Raw genomic sequence first — 27,733 nt, 5'->3', positions numbered from 1 at the left:
TGCAGACAAGGGTTCTCTCATGCTGGAACAGATCAAAGACAGATTTGGAAAGCTGTGTCTGGATTCCTTCAATTCTCCGCAGGGAACTTCGTTGGTGGCTCATGCGGAACAGGTTCTCTCAAGGAAGATCGTTACTACCATCGCAGCAAATGGTCATCACGACCGATGCTTCAGCTCGTGGATGGGGAGCCTGCATTGGCAATCGCTGGACCCAAGGCCTTTGGTCCCAGGAAGAAGAATCTCTGTCCTCAAGCATGAAGGAGCTGCGAGCGGTGCGTCTAGCCCTGCTTCACTTCACCCCTGTTTTGCTTCACCAGGATGTCCTAGTCAGATCAGACAATCTGCCCACAGTTTTCTATCTGAACAAACAGGGGGGAACCAGGTCTCAATCCCTGATGTCCGAGTGTGCCAAGATCTTCAGATGGGCGGAATTCAGCGTCAACAGTCTTGTGGCAGTACACTTACAAGGTATCCTGAATGTCAAGGCGGATCTTCTCAGTCGGAGATCCCTTCATCCAGGCGAATGGGAATTGAGCATGGAGATCTTAAACCAATTAAAAGAACGGTTCGGTACCCCGGAGATAGAAGTATTCACGACGAGGAGGAATGCCAAGCTGCAGAAGTTCTGCTCTCTCTCTTGTCTGGACCACCCATATCATCTGGACGGTCTGTCATTATCCTGGGAGGGGAGGTTTCTGTATCTGTTTCCCCCTCCTGCTCTAATCCAGAGGACCCTACTGAAGGTCAAGAAGGAGAACCCTCGAGCGATCCTGATCCTCCCTTATTGGCCCAGGAGGGCTTGGTTCTCCCTAGCCATGGAAATATCTCACAATCGTTTCTGGCATCTGCCCAAGACAAAGGATCTTCTATCCCAGCAGGGCATTTGCCATCAGGAGCTCAACTCCCTGCATCTCACTGCTTGGGAGGTGAATTGAACCTGCTGAGGTCCAAAGGGCTATCTAGTGAGGTCTTATCTACTTTGGACAAATCAAGCAAGACGGGTACAAGAAAGTGTTACTCCAGAGTATGGAGTCTCTTTAAGTCTAAATTTCCTGGAGATGATCCGTCAATTGTTGATATTCTGAACTTTCTTCAGCTAGGACTCAGTAAGGGTCTCAAGCAGTCCACTCTGAAAGTTCAATTTGCCGCTATAAATTTTTTTCTAGCAGGAAGATTTACAAGAGACCCGTTGGTCAAAAGATTCTTTAAAGGGGTAAATAATATTTGCCCGAAAGTCAGCAAGCCTATACCGTCTTGGGATCTTTCCAGAGTCTTGAAGTGCCTCACATCAGACCCTTTTGAACCCATTCAATCCATTGATATAAAATTTCTCACGTGGAAAGCTTGTTTTTTAGTGGCTATCGCTTCAGCACGCAGGGTCAGTGAGATTCAGGCACTCTCTTGCCGTGAGCCATATCTGAGAGATCTTGGGGATGCCTTAGTACTTCGTACTCTTCCCGGGTTTATCCCGAAAGTCCATTCTGTGCATAACCTTCAACAGGAAATTATTCTACCGGCTCTGGCTGAACATCAAGAGATCTCCAAGTTAGATGTCAGACTGCAGTGTTGGAATATATTGCTAGAACGGCTTCATTCAGGTGTTCGGAACACTTGTTTGTGCAATTCGGAGCCAAATCTAAAGGCTCCAAGGCAGCCAAATCCACTATTGCCAACTGGATTAAGAAGACTATCAGTTTTTCCTTCCAAAAAGAAGGCCTGGAGCCTCCAAGGGATCTAAAAGCCCATTCTACCAGGGCAACCTCGGCATCTTGGGCTGAAGCTTCTCTGGTATCACTTCAGGAGATCTGTAGAGCGGCTACGTGGTCAACGCCAACCACATTCATTCAACACTACCATCTGGAAGTCTCCAGTAGCTCAGCCCTAGGCAAGGCAGTGTTGGAAGAAGCGTTTAAGAAGTAATGCCCTCCCTTTATTATTTTCTGCTACTTAAATCCCATTCTGTGCTGCCGTAGGACGTCCAGGAATGAATAAAATTTTGCTTACCTGAAAATTTCAATTCCTGGAGTCCGTAGGCAGCACAGGGATCCCACCCTAATTAAATATTGCTTTATAACTACTCTATGGCCTGTGTGTGGGTTTGTCCATTTATACCTAGAGGGAGGGGTCTGTTAATTGGGCTAATTACGCTAATTTGTTAATTTTTTTATGCTAATTACCTCTTCTGACAAGTTCGGGATGACGAACTTAACCCATTCTGTGCTGCTTACGGACTCCAGGAATTGAAATTTTCAGGTAAGCAAAATTTAATTCATTTTCTCGTCCAACTTCAATGCAAAGTTGTCAAACACCTGTGAGGTGTTATGGCTCACTGTACCCCTTGTTATGTTCCTTCAGGGATGTAGCTTCCAAAATAGTATGCCTCGTTTTTTTTTTTTTTTTTTTTTGCTGCTATTCTGGCACCCGGGGGACCTTCTAAATGCAACATGCCCCCCAAAAACCATTTCCGCAAAATTCTCTTTAAAAAAGCCAGATTTTGCTCATTCTCTTCTGAGCATTGTAGTGCACCAGCAGAGCACATAACGTCCACATATTGGGCATTTTCTTAATCAGGAGAAATTGGGCTTAAAATGATGGTGTCCATTTCCTCCTATTACCCCTTGTGAAAAAGAAAAAATTGGGGTAGCACCATCATTTTAGTGTTAAAAATAAAATTTTCCATTTTCACATCCAACTTCAATGCAAAGTCGGGTTAAGGCTCACTATACCCCTTGTTACGTTCCTTGAGGGGTGTAGTTTCCAAAATAGTATGCCATGTGGGGGTTATTTTGCTGTTCTGGCACCATGGGGGTTCCTAAATGTAACATGGCCCCCAAAAACCATGACAGCAAAATTTGTTTTAAAAAATCCCACAGTTGCTCTTTCCCTCTTGAGCCATGTTGTGAGCCCACAGAGCACTTTATGTCAACATTTGAGATATTTCCAGAAATTGGGCGGCTTTTTCACCTTATACCATTTTTTAAAATGAAAAAAAAATGGGGCTACAAGAACATGTTAGTGTAAAAAATGCAGATTTAGATTTTTCTCCTCCACTTTGCTGCTATTCATGTGAAACACCTAAAGGGTAAACACACTTTCCGAATGTCATTTTGAATACTTTGAGGGGTGTAGTTTTTATAATGGGGTCATTTATGGGGTATTTCTCACAGAAAGGCCCCTCAAATCCACTTCAAACTTAACTGGTCCCTGAAAAATTCAGATTTTAAAAATTTTCGTAAGAATATTTAAAATTGCTGCTATACTTTGAAGCCCTCTAATGTCTTTAAAAAGTAACAACATGTCAACTTTCTGATGCCAACATAAAGTAGACATATTGTATTTGTGAATCAATATAAAATTTATTTTGAATATCCAATTTCCTTACAAGCAGAGAGTTTCAAAGTTAGAAAAATGCTAAATTATCAAAATTTTCATGAATTTGTGGGTTTTTTCACCAAGAAAGGATGCAAGTAACGATGAAAATTTACCACTTTGTTAAAGTAGAATATGTCACGAAAAAACAATCTCGGAATCAGAATAATCAGTAAAAGAATTTCAGAGTTATTAATGCATAAAGTGACAGTGGTCAGAGTTGCAAAAAAGGGCTCAGTCCTTAAGGTGAAAAAGGGCTCATTCCTTAAAGGGGTACTCCACTGGAAAACTTTTTTTTCTTTTTGAATTTCCTTTCTGTCTGCTGACACCTCTGTCCATTTTAGGAACTGTCCAGGGAAGGAGAGGTTTGCTATGGGGATTTGTTCCTATTCTGGACAGTTCCTAAAATGAACAGAGGTGTCAGCAGAGAGCACTGTGGTTAGACAGAAAGGAAATTCAAAAAGAAAATAACTTCCTGTGGAGAATATAGCAGCTGAAAAGTACTGGAAGGATTAAGATTTTTAAATAGAAGTAATTTACAGATCTTTTTAACTTTCTGGCACCAGTTGATTTAAAAAAAAAGTTTTCCAGTGGAGTACCCCTTTAACCCCTTAAGGACTCAGCCCATTTTGGCCTTAAGGACTCAGACAATTTAATTTTTACGTTTTCATTTTTTCCTCCTCGCCTTCTAAAAATCATAACTCTTTTATATTTTCATCCACAGACTAGTATGAGGGCTTGTTTTTTGCGCGACCAGTTGTCCTTTGTAATGACATCACTCATTATATCATAAAATGTATGGCGCAACCAAAAAACACTATTTTTGTGGGGAAATTAAAACGAAAAACGCAATTTTGCTAATTTTGGAAGGTTTCGTTTTCACGCCGTACAATTTATGGTAAAAATGACGTGTGTTCTTTATTCTGAGGGTCAATATGATTAAAATGATACCCATTATTATATACTTTTATATTATTGTTGCGCTTAAAAAAAATCACAAACTTTTTAACCAAATTAGTACGTTTATAATCCCTTTATTTTGATGACCTATAACTTTTTTATTTTTCCGTATAAGCGGCGGTATGGGGGCTCATTTTTTGCGCCATGATCTGTACTTTTTTTTGAAACCACATTTGCATATAAAAAACTTTTAATACATTTTTTATAATTTTTTTTTTAATAAAATGTATTAAAAAAGTAGGAATTTTGGACTTTTAAAATTTTTACGCACGCGGCGATACCAAATATGTCTATAAAAAATGTTTTTTACGCTTTTTGGGGGTAAAATAGGAAAAAACGGACGTTTTACTTTTTTATTGGGGGAGGGGATTTTTCACTTTTTTTTTACTTTTACTTTTACATTTTTTTACATTTTTTTTTACACTTGAATAGTCCCCATAGGGGACTATTCATAGCAATACCATGATTGCTAATACTGATCTGTTCTATGTATAGGACATAGAACAGATCAGTATTATCGGTCATCTCCTGCTCTGGTCTGCTCGATCACAGACCAGAGCAGGAGACGCCGGGAGCCGCACGGAGGAAGGTGAGGGGACCTCCGTGCGGCGTTATGAATGATCGGATCCCCGCAGCAGCGCTGCGGGCGATCCGATCGTTCATTTTAATCGCGAACTGCCGCAGATGCCGGGATCTGTATTGATCCCGGCACCTGAGGGGTTAATGGCGGACGCCCGCGAGATCGCGGGCGTCGGCCATTGCCGGCGGATCCCTGGCTGCGATCAGCAGCGGGGATCAGCCGCGCATGACACGGGCATCGCTCCGATGCCCGCGGTTATGCTTAGGACGTAAATGTACGTCCTGGTGCGTTAAGTACCACCTCACCAGGACGTACATTTACGTCCTGCGTCCTTAAGGGGTTAAGGGGTTAATAGTCCGGACCAAATATGTTGATTTATTTTTTTACATCTTGTTTGGTTAAGTGGCAGAAGAGGGGAATTAATTTTTTTTTTATTGGGGAGGGGCTTATTCACTTGTAACAAAACTTTTTTTTCTTTGTTTTCAAATTTTTTTTTGTCCCCACAGGGGACTATTTATTGCAATCTTTAGATTTCAAATACTGAACAGTGCTATGCTGGTGGAAGACGACTGCAGGTGCCGGCCATAGCAGGTGAGTGGAGCTCCACTGGCCTTCTAAACACATCGGGCCACCCGCAATTGCACTAGGAGTGGCCCGATGTGTGTCTGTACACGCCCACAATACTTCAGATGCCGTGAGCAGTATTGATCACGGCATCTAAAGGGTTAATGGTAGACATCGGTGGGATTGCTGATATCCACCATTATCCATGGGGTTCCAGCTGCGGATAACAGCAGCTGGTCGATTCCGTTCAGCATGTCAGGCAACGCTGTGATCGCGGAACTGCGTGCTGTACATGTACGTCGCGGTGCCCTAAGTCCCAGGACACCACGACGTACATGTATGTTGTGTGTCCTCTAGGGGATTAGCATCCTTTGCAGTGAAAAGGATAATACAGGTGTACCTCCCTGCCCTACATCTACTCTGATGCTGCCCGGTCCTTGCACCCTCTCTTTCATGGTTCTTGTGACGTTTCATATGAACAGAAAGTGCCTGCTTGGCCAATAACATCACAGGAACCAGGAAAAGATAGGAAAGCAGGGGGGGTGGGTGGGTGCTGAGGGCATCAGAGCAGAAGGGGAGAGCATATGGGTGCTTTATTTTCACTGCACCAGAAAGCATTAGCGAAAAATACCTCCCAGCCTGGAAAAAAACCTTAATTTTTGATTCCATGTAGTTTGAAATGTTGTCACTAGATGGCAGAAGCATGTAAAGGACAATCTGACACTCTAATGTAAGCTAATGTAATGACACAGCTTGTATCTCCATTACTTGGGAAATCCTTATTTTTATGGAGACCCTTTTTCTAATTCTATGCAACCCCTTTAAAGGAGTACTCCCGTGGAAAACTTTTTTTTTTAAATCAACTGGTGCCAGAAAGTTAAACAGATTTGTAAATCACTTCTATTAAAAAAAATCTTAATCCTCCCAATACTTTTTAGGGGCTGTATACTAAAGAGAAATCCAAAAAAGAAAATGCATTTCCTCCGATGTCATGACCACAGTGCTCTCTGCTGACCTCTGCTGTCCATTTTAGGAACTGTCCAGAGCAGCATATGTTTGCAGCGGGGCATCGCGTACCTCGCGCCACGCCTATCCGACCGTCAGTGGCTTTAAATAAAAGCCTTTTTTGCAGTCATGAAAGCCGCCAAATTTCAGGTAAAAACATTGCTATAACCACCACCTGCACACAGTACAAAGGCTGTGTGCAGGTTATTGCACCAAAATGTCATGACAGTTGCGCTTTAAGCTCTTCTTTTGGAAGACCCAGCTCAATTTCCATGACCACTTTGCAGTAAGCACACTAGCCATTTCTTCCAGCAATACCAACTGATCATGGTGAGAGGAAGGAAATCAGGGGATAGGTGACTTATGAAGTAGGTAGATATTATTTAAACCACACTACTCCTTTAATGCAGTAAATACCTGCATGTAGTCTCAGCAACAGGTATACAACCCTTTTTTAGCAGTACAATTGTGTCGTGTGGTAATAAAGCAATTATGAATTATGGTCATAAAAATGATTAATTATGAAAAATAAATATATGAAAATTATTCAAAATATCAAAATTATGACCTGGCGAATTGTAGACAAAGCTAATCAATACAATTCACATCTGAGTCCGACTATTTCCTCAGATATCAACAAGTTCTTTTTATGACGGGATGACATTAACGCTTAAGGATGTAGTTTTGCAATATACAATAATACACAGGTATTATAAAGTATGCAGATTTATTGGTTATAAGATTATAAACATAAATGAGTAATAAACACAATGATATATGCAAATGAATATCAATTAGATATGTTAGTAAACATAAGATTGTTAATTGACTACATATAGTAGAACAATACATGTGAGTAGTTAGTAACTTGTTCAATAAACAAAAGCTACTAGGTTCAGGGCCGGATTAACGTAGGGGCGGATGGAGCGGCAGCTCCAGGCCCCTGCGTTAAAATAGGCCCGGTGGCCCGCACAAACGGCCCGCATAGACCGACCGGCACCCGTGACAACAATGTTAACAGCATATAGGCCACCGCCGCAACTCCCTGCTCTCTGGCCAGACCGCAGGGAGTGAAGTTTAAAAATAAAAAAAACATTTCCTGCGGCCCCCAGCGCTGCGTCCAACCAGCCCCTGCTGCCTCTTTAAGAGAGGGGGCTGATGGGGCTGGTCATGTGCCAAAGACACTGCAGCTTATTAGTTAATAGTCCCTGCCCGCCCGACCCCTCCCCCGGCTGCTCACCGCAGAGCTGAAGAGATGGCAGAGAGAGACACTGCCTCACAGCTGTACAGCCTCTGCGGTCTGGATCTTCCCTCCATGTGAACGGAGCTCCGTCCAGTCTGGTAGTCTCCCATCGGCAGAGGCGGCCATCAGTGCGAGAAAGAAGGTCAGAAGGTGACGAGCTCTGTAGATAAGTCCCAGTGGCCGGGCCTGGCTCTGGCTGCATTCATTATTAAGCAAGCAAGGTCAGTCACTAACTGTATACCAGTGACTGTGCTGTGCCCTCTGCCCTATACTAATCAATCAATCTATATATATATATATACACACACAGACATATACATATTAGTATATGCAGTATGGGCCAGCCAGGGAACACAGCACAGTCATTGATATACTGCAGAGTTTCCCAACCAGGGTGCATCCAGCTGTTGCAAAACTACAACTACCAGCATGCCCAGACAGCCCTTTGCTGTCTGGGAGTTGTAGTTTTGCAACAGCTGGAGGCACCCTGGTTGGGAGACACTGATATACAGTGACATCATACTGCGGGGCTATATACATCAACTGTGCTGTACACACAGTGGGTACAGCACAGTTGATTTATATAGCCCCGCAGTATGATGTCACTGTTCTCGCTGGCCTATACATGAAGTGTAAAAAAAAATAACTAAAAAATAAATTATAATAATGTGATTTAACCCCTTCCCTAATAAACGTTAGAATCACCCCATTTTCCCATGAAAAATTGTAAAAAACAAACCTATAAACATATATGGTGTCACGATTCGGCTGGCAGGAGGTGGATCCTCTGTGCCAGAGAGGGATTGGCGTGGACCGTGCTAGTGGACCGGTTCTAAGTTACTACTGGTATTCACCAGAGCCCGCCGCAAAGCGGGATGGTCTTGCAGCGGCGGTAGTAACCAGGTCGTATCCACTAGCAACGGCTCAACCTCTCTGACTGCTGAAGATAGGCGCGGTACAAGGGAGTAGACAAGAGCAAGGTCGGACGTAGCAGAAGGTCAGGGCAGGCAGCAAGGATCGTAGTCAGGGGCAACGGCAGGAGGTCTGGAACACAGGCTAGGAACACACAAGGAAACGCTTTCACTGGCACAATGGCAACAAGATCCGGCGAGGGAGTGCAGGGGAAGTGAGGTATACATGGGGAGTGCACAGGTGAACACACTAATTAGACCAACTGCGCCAATCAGTGGCGCAGTGGCCCTTTAAATTGCAGAGACCCGGCGCGCGCGCGCCCTAGGGAGCGGGGCCGCGTGCGCCGGGACAGGACCGACGGAGAGCGAGTCAGGTACGGGAGCCGGGGTGCGCATCGCGAGCGGGCGCCACCCGCATCGCGAATCGCATCCCGGCTGGGGGCGGTATCGCAGCGCACCCGGTCAGTAGATCTGACCGGGGCGCTGCAGTAGCGAGGATGTTGCGAGCACTCCGGGGAGGAGCGGGGACCCGGAGCGCTTGGCGTAACAGTACCCCCCCCCCCTTGGGTCTCCCCCTCTTCTTGGAGCCTGAGAACCTGAGGACCAGACTTTTGTCTAGGATGTTGTCCTCAGGTTCCCAGGATCTCTCTTCAGGACCACAGCCCTCCCAATCCACCCAAAAAATTTTTTTTCCCTCTGACCGTCTTGGAGGCCAGTATCTCCTTCACGGAGAAGATGTCAGAAGAACCGGAAACAGGAGTGGGAGAAACAAGTTTGGGAGAGAAACGGTTGATGATGAGTGGTTTAAGGAGAGAGACATGAAAGGCATTGGGAATACGAAGAGAAGGAGGAAGAAGAAGTTTGTAAGAGACAGGATTAATTTGGCACAAGATTTTGAAAGGACCAAGATAGCGTGGTCCCAGTTTGTAACTGGGGACACGGAAGCGGACATATTTAGCGGAGAGCCATACCTTGTCTCCGGGAGCAAAAATGGGGGGAGCTCTTCTTTTCTTATCGGCAAACTTTTTCATGCGAGATGAAGCCTGTAAAAGAGAATTTTGGGTCTCTTTCCATATGGTGGAAAGATCACGAGTCACTTCATCCACAGCGGGCAAACCAGAGGGCAAGGGAGTAGGGAGGGGGGGAAGAGGGTGACGGCCGTACACCACGAAAAATGGGGATTTAGCAGAAGATTCAGAGACTCTGAAGTTGTACGAGAATTCGGCCCATGGTAGAAGATCTGCCCAGTCATCCTGGTGGGAGGAAACAAAATGCCGTAAATAGTCACCCAGGACCTGGTTAATTCTTTCTACTTGCCCATTGGATTGAGGATGATAAGCAGAAGAGAAGTTTAATTTAATCTTGAGTTGTTTACAGAGAGCCCTCCAGAATTTTGACACGAATTGGACGCCTCTATCCGAGACGATCTGCGTGGGCAAACCGTGAAGACGAAAAATGTGTACAAAAAATTGTTTTGCCAACTGAGGCGCTGAAGGAAGACCAGGAAGAGGAATAAAATGTGCCATCTTGGAAAATCGATCAACGACCACCCAAACAACAGTGTTGCCACAGGATGGGGGTAAGTCTGTAATAAAGTCCATACCAATCAGAGACCAAGGCTGTTCGGGGACAGGCAGAGGATGAAGGAGACCAGCAGGCTTCTGGCGAGGAGTCTTATCCCGGGCACAGACAGTACAGGCCCGCACAAAATCAACAACATCCGTCTCCAGAGTCGGCCACCAATAGAAACGAGAGATGAGTTGCAAGGACTTTTTGATGCCCGCATGGCCTGCGAGGTGGGAGGAGTGACCCCATTTGAGAATCCCGAGACGTAGGCGTGGAGAAACGAAGGTCTTCCCTGGAGGAGTTTGCCTGATGGAGGCTGGAGAAGTGGAGATCAGACAGTCAGGAGGAATGATGTGTTGCGGAGAGACCTCTACTTCCGAGGCATCCGAGGAACGAGAGAGAGCATCGGCCCTAATGTTCTTGTCGGCAGGGCGAAAATGAATTTCAAAGTTAAAACGGGCAAAGAATAACGACCACCTGGCCTGGCGAGGATTCAGCCGTTGGGCAGACTGGAGATAGGAGAGATTCTTGTGATCGGTGTAAATGATAACTGGAAATTTTGATCCCTCCAGCAGATGCCTCCATTCCTCAAGTGCCAATTTAATGGCCAGTAGTTCTCGATCCCCGATGGAGTAGTTCCTCTCCGCCGGAGAGAAGGTCCTAGAAAAAAAAACACAAGTAACAGCATGCCCGGAAGAATTTTTTTGTAGAAGGACCGCTCCAGCTCCCACTGAGGAGGCATCAACCTCCAATAGGAAGGGTTTAGATGGGTCAGGTCTGGAGAGCACGGGAGCAGAAGAAAAGGCAGACTTGAGCCGTTTAAATGCGTCTTCCGCTTGGGGAGACCAGGACTTAGGATTGGCATTCTTCTTGGTTAAAGCCACGATAGGAGCCACAATAGTGGAAAAATGTGGAATAAATTGTCTGTAATAATTGGCGAACCCCAAAAAACGTTGGATAGCACGGAGTCCGGAGGGGCGTGGCCAATCTAAGACGGCAGAGAGTTTATCTGGGTCCATTTGTAGTCCCTGGCCAGAGACCAAGTATCCTAGGAAAGGAAGAGATTGACATTCAAACAGACATTTCTCCATTTTGGCATAAAGTTGATTGTCTCGAAGTCTCTGAAGAACCATGCGGACATGCTGGCGATGTTCTTCTAAGTTGGCAGAAAAAATCAGAATATCGTCCAGATACACAACAACACAGGAATATAAGAGATCACGAAAAATTTCATTAACAAAGTCTTGGAAGACGGCAGGGGCGTTGCACAGGCCAAAGGGCATGACCAGATACTCAAAGTGTCCATCTCTGGTGTTAAATGCAGTTTTCCATTCGTCCCCCTCCCTGATGCGGATGAGATTATAAGCACCTCTTAAGTCCAGTTTGGTAAAGATGTGGGCACCTTGAAGGTGATCAAAGAGTTCTGAGATAAGAGGTAGGGGGTAGCGGTTCTTTACCGTGATTTTATTAAGTCCGCGGTAATCAATGCAAGGACGTAGGGAGCCATCTTTTTTGGACACAAAGAAAAATCCAGCTCCGGCAGGAGAGGAGGATTTGCGGATAAACCCCTTTTTTAAATTTTCCTGGATGTATTCAGACATAGCAAGAGTCTCTGGGGCGGACAGAGGATAAATTCTGCCCCGGGGTGGAGTAGTGCCCGGGAGGAGGTCAATAGGACAGTCATAAGGCCTGTGAGGAGGTAAAGTCTCAGCTTGTTTTTTGCAAAATACGTCAGCATAGTCCATATAAGCCTTAGGGAGACCGGTTACAGGGGGAACCACAGGGTCACGGCAGGGAGTACTGGGAACCGGTTTAAGACAGTCCTTGAAACAAGAAGTACCCCAGCTCTTGATCTCTCCTGTGGACCAATCAAGGATTGGGGAATGGCGTTGAAGCCACGGTAGTCCAAGGAGAATTTCGGAAGTGCAATTGGAGAGGACCAAAAACTCAATTTTTTCGTGATGAGGTCCGATGCACATTAGGAGGGGCTCCGTGCGGTAATGCACGGTACAGTCCAATCTTTCATTGTTAACACAATTGATGTAGAGGGGTCTGGCGAGACTGGTCACCGGGATGTTGAACCTGTTGATGAGAGAGGCCAAAATAAAATTTCCTGCAGATCCGGAATCCAAGAAGGCCATAGTAGAGAAGGAGAAGGTAGAGGCAGATATCCGCACAGGCACAGTAAGGCGTGGAGAAGCAGAGTTGACATCAAGAACTGTCTCACCCTTGTGCGGAGTCAGCGTACGTCTTTCCAGGCGGGGAGGACGGATAGGACAATCCTTCAGGAAGTGTTCGGTACCGGCACAGTACAGGCACAGATTCTCCATGCGGCGTCGTGTCCTCTCTTGAGGTGTCAAGCGAGACCGGTCAACTTGCATAGCCTCCACGGCGGGAGGCACAGGAACGGATTGCAGAGGACCAGAGGAGAGCGGAGCCGGAGAGAAAAAACGCCTCGTGCGAACAAAGTCCATATCCTGGCGGAGCTCCTGACGCCTTTCGGAAAAACGCATGTCAATGCGAGTGGCTAGATGAATGAGTTCATGCAGGTTAGCAGGAATTTCTCGTGCGGCCAGAACATCTTTAATGTTGCTGGATAGGCCTTTTTTAAAGGTCGCGCAGAGGGCCTCATTATTCCAGGATAATTCGGAAGCAAGAGTACGGAATTGGATGGCGTACTCGCCAACGGAAGAATTACCCTGGACCAGGTTCAGCAGGGCAGTCTCAGCAGAAGAGGCTCGGGCAGGTTCCTCAAAGACACTTCGAATTTCCGAGAAGAAGGAGTGTACAGAGGCAGTGACGGGGTCATTGCGGTCCCAGAGCGGTGTGGCCCATGACAGAGCTTTCCCAGACAGAAGGCTGACTACGAAAGCCACCTTAGACCTTTCAGTAGGAAACTGGTCCGACATCATCTCCAAGTGCAGGGAACATTGTGAAAGAAAGCCACGGCAAAACTTAGAGTCCCCATCAAATTTATCCGGCAAGGATAGTCGTAGGCCGGAAGCGGCCACTCGCTGCGGAGGAGGTGCAGGAGCTGGCGGAGGAGATGATTGCTGAAGCTGTGGTAGTAGCTGCTGTAGCATCACGGTCAGTTGAGACAGCTGGTGGCCTTGTTGCGCTATCTGTTGCGACTGCTGGGCGACCACCGTGGTGAGGTCGGCGACAACTGGCAGTGGAACTTCAGCGGGATCCATGGCCGGATCTACTGTCACGATTCGGCTGGCAGGAGGTGGATCCTCTGTGCCAGAGAGGGATTGGCGTGGACCGTGCTAGTGGACCGGTTCTAAGTTACTACTGGTATTCACCAGAGCCCGCCGCAAAGCGGGATGGTCTTGCAGCGGCGGTAGTAACCAGGTCGTATCCACTAGCAACGGCTCAACCTCTCTGACTGCTGAAGATAGGCGCGGTACAAGGGAGTAGACAAGAGCAAGGTCGGACGTAGCAGAAGGTCGGGGCAGGCAGCAAGGATCGTAGTCAGGGGCAATGGCAGGAGGTCTGGAACACAGGCTAGGAACACACAAGGAAACGCTTTCACTGGCACAATGGCAACAAGATCCGGCGAGGGAGTGCAGGGGAAGTGAGGTATACATGGGGAGTGCACAGGTGAACACACTAATTAGACCAACTGCGCCAATCAGTGGCGCAGTGGCCCTTTAAATCGCAGAGACCCGGCGCGCGCGCGCCCTAGGGAGCGGGGCCGCGCGCGCCGGGACAGGACCGACGGAGAGCGAGTCAGGTACGGGAGCCGGGGTGCGCATCGCGAGCGGGCGCCACCCGCATCGCGAATCGCATCCCGGCTGGGGGCGGTATCGCAGCGCACCCGGTCAGTAGATCTGACCGGGGCGCTGCAGTAGCGAGGATGTTGCGAGCGCTCCGGGGAGGAGCGGGGACCCGGAGCGCTCGGCGTAACATGTGGTATCGCCACATGCGCAAATGTCTGAACTAATAAAATATAATGTTAATTAAGTTACATAGTGAAAGGCGAAAGTGTGAAAAAATATCCAGAAGTGCACATTTTTTGTCACTTCATATACTAGAAAAAAAAATAACACCCAATCAAACAGGTGCCATCAAAATAAAAATGGTCCTGATAAAAACTTCAGATCACAGTGCAAAAAATTTGCCCTCATATAGCTCTGTATGCGGAAAAATAAAATGGTTGTAGGGGGGGGAAGAGACACTTTAAAGGGGTACTCCGGTGCTTACACATCTTATCCCCTATCCAAAGGATAGGGGATAAGATGCCTAATCGCGGGAGTCCTGCCACTGGGGACCCCCGGGATCTTGCACGCGACACCCCGTTTGTAATCAGTCCCCGGAGTGTGTTCGCTCCGGATCTGGTTACAGGCGACCACCGGGCCTGCGGCGTGTGACGTCACGTCTCCGCCCCTCAATGCATGTCTATGGGAGGGAGCGTGACAGCTATCACGCCCCTCCCATAGGCTTGCATTGAGGGGCGGAGTGTGACGTCACACAAGGGCGGAGGCGTGACGTCACACACCGCCGGCCCGGTGGTCGCCTGTAATCAGACCCGGAGTGAACACGCTCCGGGGACTGATTACAAACGGGGTGCCGCGTGCAAGATCACGGGGGTCCCCGGCGGCGGGACTCCCGTGAACAGGCATCTTATCCCCTATCCTTTGGATAGGGGAAAAGATGTGTAAGCACCGGAGAACCCCTTTAAAGCAAACTCATTTTTGTACAACAAGAATTTTTTTAAAGTAGTTAAATAAAAATAACCTATATAAAATGGGGATCATTTTAATCGTATGGACCTACAGAGTAAATATTAAGTCTTTTTATTGAAAAGTGCACTGCATAGAATCGGACGCACCCCAAAAGTTGCAAAATGGTGGGTTTTTTTCAATTTTGCCCTCCTTGTATACTGGTATTAGTGGTGAGTGTGGTCTCAATGTACTAGACAGAATTTGCAGTGGGACCCACAGGACACTAGTAACCCCCTGATCTCATCTCTACTCCGCCGCCACTTGAGATTGGTGCTGCAACAACAGCGCAACTATCTCACAGCTGATCGGATCACTATGTGATGTCTGCAGAAAATGATGCCGGGGCCTCATGTTCCAGTTACGCCTAAGGCCTCTCAAATTCTAGAGCCGCCTCTGGTTAACAGTAAAAGAGGGCTGGCCCTGCGATGTCCCAGGCCGGCCCACAGGCTTACCTACGGCCTTGGTGGTGATGTGGCTGCGTAACCAGCTTACCTGCATGCCCCACATGACATCAGGGTAGCGTATGAGACTTCTCCCCCCGTTCGGCCAGCGCCCGCCAAGTTTGAAAAACTACTGTGTGCTGTAGCTGCCACCTGCCTGAGGTCCTGCCACCGGCGCACATTACTCTCTGCCCCAGGAGTTTCCCCCAAAGGTATCACTAGTCCACCAGGCATAAACTGACTTGCCATTCAGGTGAACAGAAAAGCTAGGTGACAATGTCTCACCTAGCTTTTCCATGCTCCTGAAGGGCATGTCTGCTTATAGTAGCTGAGCTGAAGAAGATATGCCACTCAGGAGTACGAAAAAGCTAGGTGAAACATTGTCACCTAGCTTTTCTGGGTTCTGGAATGGCATATCTGCTTATAATAGCTCAGCCATTATAGACAGATTTGCCTATAACATATAGTCAAAGCTGTCTATAATAGCTGAACTATGATAAGCAAATATGTCATTCAGGAGCCCAGAAAAGTTAGATGACAATTTCTCACTTAGCTTTTTCATACTCCTGAATGGCATATCTGCTGATAATAGCTCAGCTGTTATTGACAGCTTTGACTATATGTTATAGGCAAATATGTCTATAATAGCTGAGCTATGATAAGCAGATATGCCATTCAGGAGCATGAAAAAGCTAGGTGAGAAATTGTTACCCAGCTTTTCTGTACTCCTTAGTTCCATTTCTGCTTATATTAGTCAAAGAGTAGCTCCCACCATCCTATTTTTTTTTCTGTCCCTGCCTATTGCCAATCTATCCCTAACCCCCTCCCTGCTTTTAATTTTAATTTTTACTATATTAAAAATAACTTTTTGTCTGCCTAGTAGTGTGCTCACTACCAGGTAGACTTCCCCAGCAGGCACCACGTCACTAATGCCTGCTGGGGGGGACTTCCGCCCTTAGTTCATCTACACAGGGTGCCTCCAGCTGTTTCACCACTACAACTCCCAGCTTGTCCTGACATCTATTGGCTGTCAGGTCATGCTGGGAGTTGTAGCATTGAAACAGCTGGAGGCACCCTGTGTAGATAAGCTATTAGTTAGTCACATGCGGCGCTAGCCAGTCCCCTCCGTCTCCCTCTCCCCGCGCCATACCCCGTTCCCTCCATCACAAACCCCCCTCCCGCATACCCCGTTCCCTCATTACACTTACTGCAGAGTCCGGCAGCGGGTTGTGCAGGGACAGAGGCGGGGACGAGGCGGCGATGTGCGGGAGGAGTGGCCTCCCAGCCAGTGGCCGGGGAGCCAATGCGCTCGCTCCCTGCCTTTATGATTGACAGGCAGGGAGCGAGCGCAGGCTGAATGAAAAAGGACCGATGCCCGGCCGCATCAGTCCTTTTTCAGGCGTGACGTCACGCCAGGCTGCAGCCGGCCACTAGGAGGGAGACCCCTAGTGGCCGGTTTTCAAATGTAAATTAAACCATTTTAATAAAAATTAAAAAAAATATTTGAGATATGTTGTAGTACATAAGTACTACAACATATCAAAAAATAAAGTTGGTGACAGTGCCCATTTAAGCTGTTATAGACAGAGTTGCCTATAATTTATAGTAAGTTATCCTTATAGGCTATAAGCAGCAATGGCATTCAGGAGCACAGAAAAGCTAGGTGACAATTTCTCACCTATCTTTTCCATGCTCCTGAATGCCATATTTGCTTATAATAGCTCAGATATACCGTAATAGACAAATTTGCCTAGAAGTTATAGACAAATAACCCCTTCCCACAAAAAAGTGTTAAAAATAAATATATAAAAAAGTAAAGTAATACAATTGAATGAACCCATTCCCTAATAAAAGTTTGAATCGTCCCCCTTCTCATGTTTAAAATGAAAAATGTAAAAAATAAATAAATAAACATATGTAGTATCGCCGTGTGCGTAAATCTTCAAACTACTAAAATATAATGTTGAGTAATCCACATGGTCAATGGCCCAATTTTGGTAATGTTGTAATTGTATGGACCTACGGAATTAAGCTAATCGGGGAGATTTATCAAAACCTGTGTGGTACAGTTGCCCATAGCAACCAATCAAATCGCTTCTTTAATTTTTTTTAAAAGCCTCTGAAAAATGAAAGAAGCGACCTGATTGGTTGCTATAGGCAACTGCACCTCTCTTTGGATACAGGTTTTTGCTAAATCTCTCCCAATGTGTCACTGTTTGGGAAAAGTGCACTGTGTAGAAAGCCACCAAAAATTGCATTTTTTTTTTCAATTTTGCCCCCCTAATATTTTTTGTGTTTCACTGTAGATTTCCTGGCAACGGAAGTGATGTCATTGCAAAGTATAATTGCTAACGCAACAAACAAGCCCTTGTATGAGTCTGTAGGTGGAAAAATAAGAGTTATGGGGGAGATTTATCAAAACTTGTTGCTTCTTTCATTTTTAAAATGCCTCTGAAAAATTATAGAAGCAATCTGATTGGTTGCTATGGGCAACTGCACCGCTCTTCCTCTGCACAGGTTTTGATAAATCTCCCCCTATGTCTAAATCATGTGACAAAATTGCTTTGTGTTGCGTTTTCATGTTATATACTTTGATAAAAAGGCCCATCACAATCTTCAGCACCAGGCCCATGATGCTCTTAATCCGGCCCTGACTAGGTTAGGATATCATACAATAAAAAGGTTACATATCACTGTATCCAGAGGAACCTCATGATATTAAGATGGTCAATATATAATAATAGACATCTAAATATAGAATGCTAAATACACTCCCCTGGAGGATATCTCTCTAATGTTTATTACATTACAAACTTCTTTTTTCTGTGTTTTATTATATTGCATGCATGCATTGAGTCATAGAGTGTAAGGGGTTAACATTTACTACCCCCTTACTATTCTCACTGTAAGAGCTTTGGTAGTCTGTTACATGTCCACACCTAGCCAATTAGGACTAAGGTCTCTCCTGTCTCCACCCCAATCCAAGGAATAGGGGGCAGATCCAAAATGCACGTTACCTCAGGAGTCTGCCTACATCTTCAACATTCCCAGCAAATGGCATCAAAGCTGTGCCTGCCTAGCTTGTCATGCTACCGAGGTACTACAAGAGGTAGTATTCAGGAAAAAAACACAATCAGAAGGGACTGATTGCAAAGAAAGAGTAGGTGTGACTATTTCTACCATTTGTAGTGTCTCAGATAACCCAAAGAAACATAAGTGTGGATGGGCAGGCCAAAATGGGCATGTGGTAGTACTTGTGTGGTGGGGCAATAGCAACTTACAGTTCATGACACCAGGGTAGCATTAAAGGAGAACTGCTGCAAAACATTTTTTATTTCCCCTGTGTCGGGGCTGCAGAAACTTAAAAAAAATAAAATAATTTAACTCACCTTCCTACGTTCCCCCATTGCAGCGATATCGGCGTCCTTGTCCTCCAGTGCTGGTTTTCTTCCTGGTTTCTGGGCTCGTTGACTCATACTGCGCTCAGCGAAACGCTGGGCGCAGCAATGTTCTGCCTCGTCCGGTCACGTTAGGAGCCCCGGCAGCAAGGAGAAGGCAGGGCCCAGACTCCTTACATGACAGTGCACTCAGCCTATCACCGGTCGAGGCGGGACATCGCTGCGGCTGGCGATACGCTGAGTCACCGAGCCTAGGAACCAGGAAGAAGACCTGCACTGGAGGACCGGAATGCCGATATCGCCGCAATGGGGGAACATAGGAAGGTGAGTTAAAAGGGTTATCCACCATAAGGTAATTTTAGTAGTACATACCTACCAGAACTGGGTATTTCCTGTTGAACATCGTTCCCTAAACTACACATCCCATAGTTCCATAGTTTGTAAGTATGAAGTCACTTTCCTCCCTCCCACACATCAGCCACCACACCCATTGAAACACACCTGTAATCCCTTCAATGCAATACACCAGTGTTTTTTAATCAGGGTGCCTACAGCTGTTGCAAAATGAACTCTCTCCCACCCAGCGGTCACTCCACCCATTTAAGCAGGACAGACTCTCTCTGATCACCTGACTAGTGTGATGTCAGGTCTCAACGCACTGCAACCTGGGAAATCCCGAGACATGAGTAATTTTGTATGCTGTTAAAACTAAATATTGGGGCGATAATCACAAAATAATTCTAAGACCACCATCACACACAGGTACAGACGTTATATTATGAACGACACTAACTTTATAGCCCCTGTAGCATAGTCAAATAAATAAATATCCTGGAATACCCATTCAAAGTTTTGTTTTTGGCTTTGCAGCCCGGGCACAGGGGAAAGGAAAAATGTTTTGCTGCAGTTTTCCTTTTACCTGAATGCTTCAAGGGATAATTGCTTCCTGGGCCAAGCACTGGGGTTATAACGACCACAGATGCAGGGTTACGGAAACTACAAATTTTTTACTCAGGAATTTGCAGGAATGTACGGGAACAGTGGAGTATGCTGCAGGGATCATGGTTGCTTCAGGGCACTATGTGACTTGTAGTCCTTGCTGACAAACTAGCTTCTTGCTTGCTTAACTATGTTTAGGCTGTTCCGGATTGGCTTGGTTAACTTGTATGAGACTTAGAAGCTGACAGACACTGACTCCTCTCTCCACATTAGGGCTTACCGCCAGACGACAACTGTAGATTTATGGACCGGAGTTGCTCGAGGCTTTCCATCTCCTGTTATCCACTTCTTGGCTAATGAGGTCCGTGGGCTCTCCTGGCTCTTCTCCCCACTGCAGACATGCTTCTGACTGGAATGGATGCCCTGATCAGCAGGAACCTATGAAGGGTGCTGTAGCTCTGGAACAATTAAGTGCAGCAACTGGAATTTCTTTAGGCCTGTCCTCATGTGTTAAGGTACAGGTGCACAGCGAAGGTCTAGAGGTGACCTCCACTCTCTTCTCCTTCTCAGTAGACACTGACTAACTCTCGCCAGTCAAGCAGACTTGGGGGAGGCAGGGCCTAAGACCTGGTTGGCTAAAGCAAGCATGTGATTCCCTTAACATCTTAAGTGAATTGCCAATACATTGCAAGGTAATAAATAACACATTTAAACCTGAGTATTGGGCCCGGAGCAGTCATGCTAGGGGAAATCTACCTGACAAGTCAGGAAGACATGTGTGTTTCGCACCAGTACACCACATAAGCATTCCCAACTTGCAAAGTTATGACATATTCACTGGATTGGTGGGAGTGGGTGTCTAACCGTAGGGAACCCCACTTATCATGAAAACGGAGAAAAAATCCCCTAATGAACCAAGTGAACTGTGTGTGTTCTCTGGGAAGCATCTGAACTTTGCCAAGCAATAGCTTTTGCAATGTTTGGAATCTCTATAGAGAAAGAATGGAGTCTTGGCTGCTTTTATAGTTGATAATATCCCTTTTAACAAAAAAGGTTTCCAAAAAAAAAAAAAATTCTCCTAAAAGGTTGCTGCTGAGGTCCACCCTCTTCCCTTGTACCTCTTACACAGTTTTTAAAGGGGTACTCTGGCGGAAAACAATAATTTTTTTATTTTAACCACTTAAGGACCTAGGGCATATGGATACGCCTTGACGTCCTGGTACTTAAGGACTTAGGGCGTATCCATACGCCCGTGGGAATTTCGGTCCCCGCTGCGACCCGGGCGGGGATCGGACTGGGGTGACTGCTGATATCGATCAGCAGGCACCCCGCGCAAATGCCCAGGGGGGGGTCATCAGACCCCCCCATGTCGGCGATCGCGGCAGATCGTTGGTGAATTCACACAAACGATCTGCCGCGATTCGGGTCATACGGGTGTGACCCGCTGACCCGAAAATAAAAGGTGATCGGGGGTGTACAATACTCCCCCTATCACCCACTGTATCTATGGGGAGGTGGCGATTTTGTCACCCCCCCCCCCCCAGGAGCGCTGCTATTGGTCCAGCCAATAGCAGCCGGCGGGGGAGGGGTTAATTGCATCTTCTCGCAGCCATGCCCGTTAGCTGAGTTCAGTCAGCGGGCAGAGCTGCTCGAGGTTGCCAGGGACCCCCCCCCCCCCTGTGAAGATCGGAGCCCCCTCAGGACCGACGATCCCCAATAGCAGGGACAGAAAAAAAACCAGGGAAAGGTACAGGTAAAAAAAATTCCCCCCCGACCCCCTAATAGGTCCCCAAGGGTGTGCCGGAGATTTTTCAGCTTGACCTGGGCCCTATTAGGGGTTCAGGGCACTGCATTTGCCCCCCCCCCCATTTTTTGGGGGGCCGCAGCTTTTTAATTTTGTTCATATAACGGTGTGTGATTTCTAATCACACACCGTTATATATAGTATACACCAAGCACACAGACTACATACATCCCCGCCACCCCCACACCCCCCCCCCCCCACCACCGCCCCCCCCCTGCTACCATAGAAAAAAGCGATGGCTCGCCGGGCATTTTCGGTAGCAGAGGCATACGCTTTTCTTGTCTCCGACTCCGAATCTGTCAGTGAGGACGATGAAGATCCTACATTCCTGTGTTCTTCATCGTCCTCCTCCTCATCTAGTAGTAATGATGAGCCCCCCAGAAGGCGGCGGAGACGCCGCCAGGCGAGGCCACGCACCCCCCATGAAAGTGCTACAGTGGCTGGCACTAGTGCAAGTGGTGATGCCGCTCGTACTAGGAGTCCGACCCCCCAGGCGATTTTACTGGAGCCCCCTTCCGGTGAACCTGTCTGGAGACCCCCAGAGGGTTATCAGCCACGGATTCCGGAGTTTGTTGGCGACTCCGGAATCCAGATTGACACGGCTGGGTTCACTGAATTTGACTTTTTCAGTTATTTTTTCAGTGACATCTTTGTCAATCACATGGTGGAGCAGACAAATCTGTACGCCAGGTGTAAATCCAGGTAGAAAAAACAGACATGGCTGCACATCCACAATTTTGTATTATGATCTAATTGCTTCTCAGCATAATTTCAAAAATTAACAGGTTGTTAGTATACTGTCACGATTCGGCTGGCTGGAGGTGGATCCTCTGTGCCAGAGAGGGATTGGCGTGGACCGTGTTGGTGGACCGGTTCTAAGTTGCTACTGGTATTCACCAGAGCCCGCCGCAAAGCGGGATGGTCTTGCAGCGGCGGTAGCAACCAGGTCGTATCCACCAGCAACGGCTCAACCTCTCTGACTGCTGAAGATAGGCGCGGTACAAGGGAGTAGACAAGAGCAAGGTCGGACGTAGCAGAAGGTCAGGGCAGGCAGCAAGGATCGTAGTCAGGGGCAACGGCAGGAGGTCTGGAACACAGGCTAGGAACACACAAGGAAACGCTTTCACTGGCACAATGGCAACAAGATCCGGCAAGGGAGTGCAGGGGAAGTGATGTATAAATAGGGAGTGCACAGGTGAACACACTAATTAAGCCTGCTGCGCCAATCAGTGGCGCAGTGGCCCTTTAAATTGCAGAGACCCGGCGCGCGCGCCCTAAGGAGCAGGGCCGCGCGCGCCGGGACAAGACCGTCGGGGAGCGAGTCAGGTACGGGAGCCGGGATGCGCATCGCGAGCGGGCGTCTCCCGCATTGCGAATCGCATCCCGGCTGAGAGAGACATTGCAGCGCACCCGGTCAGCAGGTCTGACCGGGGCGCTGCAAATGCGAGGAAGTTGCGAGCGCTCCGGGGAGGAGCGGGGACCCGGAGCGCTCGGCGTAACAGTACCCCCCCCCTTGGGTCTCCCCCTCTTCTTGGAGCCTGAGAACCTGAGAATAAGACTTTTGTCTAGGATGTTGTCCTCAGGTTCCCAGGATCTCTCTTCTGGACCACAGCCTTCCCAATCCACCCAAAAATTTTTTTTTCCTCTGACCGTCTTGGAGGCCAGAATCTCCTTCACGGAGAAGACGTCAGAAGAACCGGATACAGGAGTGGGAGAAACAAGTTTGGGAGAGAAGCGGTTAATGATGAGTGGTTTAAGGAGAGAGACATGGAAGACATTGGGAATACGAAGAGAAGGAGGAAGAAGGAGTTTGTAAGAGACAGGGTTGATCTGGCACAAGACTTTGAAAGGACCAAGATAGCGTGGTCCCAGTTTGTAACTGGGGACACGAAAGCGGACATATTTAGCAGAGAGCCATACCTTGTCTCCGGGAGCAAAAATGGGGGGAGTTCTTCTTTTCTTATCGGCAAATCTTTTCATCCGGGATGAAGCCTGTAAAAGAGAATTTTGGGTCTCTTTCCATATGGTGGAAAGATCACGAGTCACTTCATCCACAGCGGGCAAACCAGAGGGCAAGGGAGTAGGGAGGGGGGGAAGAGGGTGACGGCCGTACACCACGAAAAATGGGGACTTAGCAGAAGATTCGGAGACTCTGAAGTTGTATGAGAATTCGGCCCATGGTAGAAGATCTGCCCAGTCATCCTGGCGGGAGGAAACAAAATGCCGTAAATAGTCACCCAGGACCTGATTAATTCTTTCTACTTGCCCATTGGATTGGGGATGATAAGAAGAAGAGAAGTTTAATTTAATCTTGAGCTGTTTACAGAGGGCCCTCCAGAATTTAGACACGAATTGGACGCCTCTATCCGAGACGATATGCGTGGGCAATCCATGAAGGCGAAAAATGTGTACAAAAAATTGCTTTGCCAACTGAGGCGCTGAAGGAAGACCAGGAAGAGGAATAAAATGTGCCATCTTGGAAAATCGATCAACGACCACCCAAACAACTGTGTTGCCACGGGATGAGGGCAAGTCTGTAATAAAGTCCATACCAATCTGTGACCAAGGCTGTTCGGGAACGGGCAGAGGATGAAGGTGGCCAGCAGGCTTCTGGCGAGGAGTCTTATCCCGGGCACAGACAGTACAGGCCCGCACAAAATCAACAACATCCGTCTCCAGAGTCGGCCACCAATAAAAACGAGAGATGAGTTGCAAGGATTTTTTATTAAGTCCGCGGTAGTCAATGCAAGGGCGTAGGGAGCCATCTTTTTTGGACACAAAAAAAAATCCAGCTCCGGCAGGAGAGGAGGATTTGCGGATAAAGCCCTTTTTTAAATTTTCCTGGATGTACTCTGACATGGCAAGAGTCTCTGGAGCAGACAGAGGATAGATTCTGCCCCGGGGTGGAGTAGTACCCGGGAGGAGGTCAATAGGACAGTCATAAGGCCTGTGAGGGGGTAAAGTCTCAGCTTGCTTCTTGCAAAAGACGTCAGCATAGTCCATATAAGCCTTAGGAAGACCGGATACAGGGGGAACCACAGGGTCACGGCAGGGAGTACTGGGAACCGGTTTAAGACAGTCCTTGAGACAAGAAGTACCCCAGTTCTTGATTTCTCCTGTGGACCAATCAAGGGTTGGGGAATGGCGTTGAAGCCACGGTAATCCAAGAAGAATTTCAGAAGTGCAGTTGGAGAGGACCAAAAATTCAATTTTTTCATGATGAGGTCCGATGCACATTAGGAGAGGTTCCGTGCGGTAACGCACGGTACAGTCCAATCTTTCATTGTTAACAGAATTGATGTAGAGGGGTCTGGCGAGACTGGTCACCGGGATGTTGAACCTGTTGATGAGAGAGGCCAAAATAAAATTTCCTGCAGATCCGGAATCCAGGAAGGCCACAGCAGAGAAGGAGAAGGTAGAGGAAGATATCCGCACAGGCACAGTAAGGCGTGGAGAAGCAGAGTTGACATCAAAAACTGTCTCACCTTTGTGCGGAATCAGCGGACGTCTTTCCAGGCGGGGAGGACGGATAGGACAATCCTTCAAGAAGTGTTCGGTACTGGCACAGTACAGGCACAGATTCTCCATGCGGCGTCGTGTCCTCTCTTGAGGTGTCAAGCGAGACCAGTCAACTTGCATAGCCTCCACGGCGGGAGGCACAGGAACGGATTGCAGAGGACCAGAGGAGAGAGGAGCCGGGGAGAGAAACCGCCTCGTGCGAACAAAGTCCATATCCTGGCGGAGCTCCTGACGCCTTTCGGAAAAACGCATGTCAATGCGGGTGGCCAGATGAATAAGTTCATGCAGGTTAGCAGGAATTTCTCGTGCGGCCAGCACATCTTTGATGTTACTGGATAGGCCTTTTTTAAAGGGCCTCATTATTCCAGGATAATTCGGAGGCAAGAGTACGGAATTGGATGGCGTACTCGCCAACAGAAGAATTACCCTGGACCAGGTTCAGCAGGGCAGTCTCAGCAGAAGAGGCTCGGGCAGGTTCCTCAAAGACACTTCGAATCTCCATGAAGAAGGAGTGTACAGAGGCAGTGACAGGGTCATTGCGGTCCCAGAGCGGTGTGGCCCATGACAGAGCTTTCCCAGACAGAAGGCTGACTACGAAAGCCACCTTAGATCTTTCAGTAGGAAACTGGTCCGACATCATCTCCAAGTGCAGGGAACATTGTGAAAGAAAGCCACGGCAAAACTTAGAGTCCCCATCAAATTTATCCGGCAAGGATAATCGTAGGCCGGAAGTGGCCACTCGCTGCTGAGGAGGTGCAGGAGCTGGCGAAGGAGATTGTTGCTGGAGTTGTGGTAATAGCTGCTGTAGCATCACGGTCAGTTGAGACAGCTGGTGGCCTTGTTGCGCTATCTGTTGCGACTGCTGGGCGACCACCATGGTGAGGTCGGCGACAACTGGCAGTGGGACTTCAGCGGGATCCATGGCCGGATCTACTGTCACGATTCGGCTGGCTGGAGGTGGATCCTCTGTGCCAGAGAGGGATTGGCGTGGACCGTGTTGGTGGACCGGTTCTAAGTTGCTACTGGTATTCACCAGAGCCCGCCGCAAAGCGGGATGGTCTTGCAGCGGCGGTAGCAACCAGGTCGTATCCACCAGCAACGGCTCAACCTCTCTGACTGCTGAAGATAGGCGCGGTACAAGGGAGTAGACAAGAGCAAGGTCGGACGTAGCAGAAGGTCAGGGCAAGCAGCAAGGATCGTAGTCAGGGGCAACGGCAGGAGGTCTGGAACACAGGCTAGGAACACACAAGGAAACGCTTTCACTGGCACAATGGCAACAAGATCCGGCAAGGGAGTGCAGGGGAAGTGATGTATAAATAGGGAGTGCACAGGTGAACACACTAATTAAGCCTGCTGCGCCAATCAGTGGCGCAGTGGCCCTTTAAATTGCAGAGACCCGGCGCGCGCGCGCCCTAAGGAGCGGGGCCGCGCGCGCCGGGACAAGACCGACGGGGAGCGAGTCAGGTACGGGAGCCGGGATGCGCATCGCAAGCGGGCATCTCCCGCATCGCGAATCACATCCCGGCTGAGAGAGACATTGCAGCACACCCGGTCAGCAGGTCTGACCGGGGCGCTGCAAATGCGAGGAAGTTGCGAGCGCTCTGGGGAGGAGCGGGGACCCGGAGCGCTCGGCGTAACATATACATTTTGATAAAATGCACAGACACGGCGCCGCGGCAGCAATGGACGCCGCACAGAACCACACCAGTGTGAACAAGGTGTAACAGCACACTTACCATGTGCTCCCAGTAAGACTGGGAGGCTGCTAGAAAATGAAAGGGCCATTTGTAGCTACCTGCTACTTATATAGGGTTGAGATGAGGGGGTGGGGAGGAGTGCAGGCCAAGTGGATAAAACAAAAAACAAGGGAGGGGATAGAATACACAATGTGAATCCAGGTAGAAAAAACAGACATGGCCAAACATCCACAATTTTGTATTATGATCTAATTGCTTCTCAGCATAATTTTAAAAACTAACAGGTTGTTAGTATATACATTTTGATCAAAAGGTACAAAGCCCACTCGCCACGCCAAGGCCACCTATTAAGACTGGGTCCCTAATGTCCCTAGCATAAAATGGTGTAGCACCGGGTGGCGCCCACCACCACCGCGACACCAGTGCCCACAGGGGGAACGACCCACTGGCAGAGCGGCCCCAGTGCCACCCAAACCAGTCTCCGGGCCGCACCCCCCACAGACACGGCGCCGCGGCAGCAACAGACGCCGCACAGCACCACACCAGTGTGAACAAGGTGTAACAGCACACTTACCATGTGCTCCCATTCAGACTGGGAGGCTGCTAGGAAATGAAAGGGCCATGTGTATCTACCTGATACTTATATAGGGTTGCGCTGAGGGGGTGGGGAGGAGTGCAGGCCAAGTGGAAAAAACAAAAAAAAGGGAGGGGATAGAATACACAATGTGAATCCAGGTACAAAAAACAGACATGGCCGCACATCCACAATTTTGTATTATTATCTAATTGCTTCTCAGCATAATTTCAAAAACTAACAGGTTGTTAGTATACATTTTGATCAAAAGGTACAAAGCCCACTCGCCACGTCAAGGCCACCTATTAAGAGTGGGTCCCTAATGTCCCTAGCATAAAATGGTGTAGCACCGGGCGGCGCCCACCACCGCCATCTGTATCTGTACACCAGGCAGTTCATCGCCCACCACCCTGATTCTTTTTTGGCCAGGTCCAATG

General features: G+C 47.8%; 1 protein-coding gene across 6 annotated transcripts in view; it reads left to right on the top strand.

The window, feature by feature from the left end:
* SMIM14 (small integral membrane protein 14) overlaps positions 1 to 27,733 on the top strand; it is a 95,579-nt gene that overhangs the window by 22,302 nt on the left and 45,544 nt on the right. The window contains exon 3 of one of the 6 annotated variants that reach the window (XM_056556980.1): positions 19,976 to 20,217. The exons of 4 other annotated variants lie outside the window; for them this stretch is intronic. In XM_056556980.1, the coding sequence (XP_056412955.1) occupies positions 20,059 to 20,217 (159 nt within the window). In that variant the 5' untranslated portion in view covers positions 19,976 to 20,058. Of the gene's footprint in view, positions 1 to 5,439; positions 5,501 to 19,975; positions 20,218 to 27,733 lie in introns of those variants that run through there. One more of the 6 variants, XM_056557013.1, reaches the window with a different exon arrangement.

The sequence above is a fragment of the Hyla sarda genome, chromosome 1 (assembly GCF_029499605.1).
Source record: "Hyla sarda isolate aHylSar1 chromosome 1, aHylSar1.hap1, whole genome shotgun sequence".
Taxonomy (NCBI): Eukaryota; Metazoa; Chordata; class Amphibia; order Anura; family Hylidae; genus Hyla; species Hyla sarda.
Note: the sequence above shows the minus strand (reverse complement) of the source record. Positions and strands in the feature narration are given on the sequence as shown.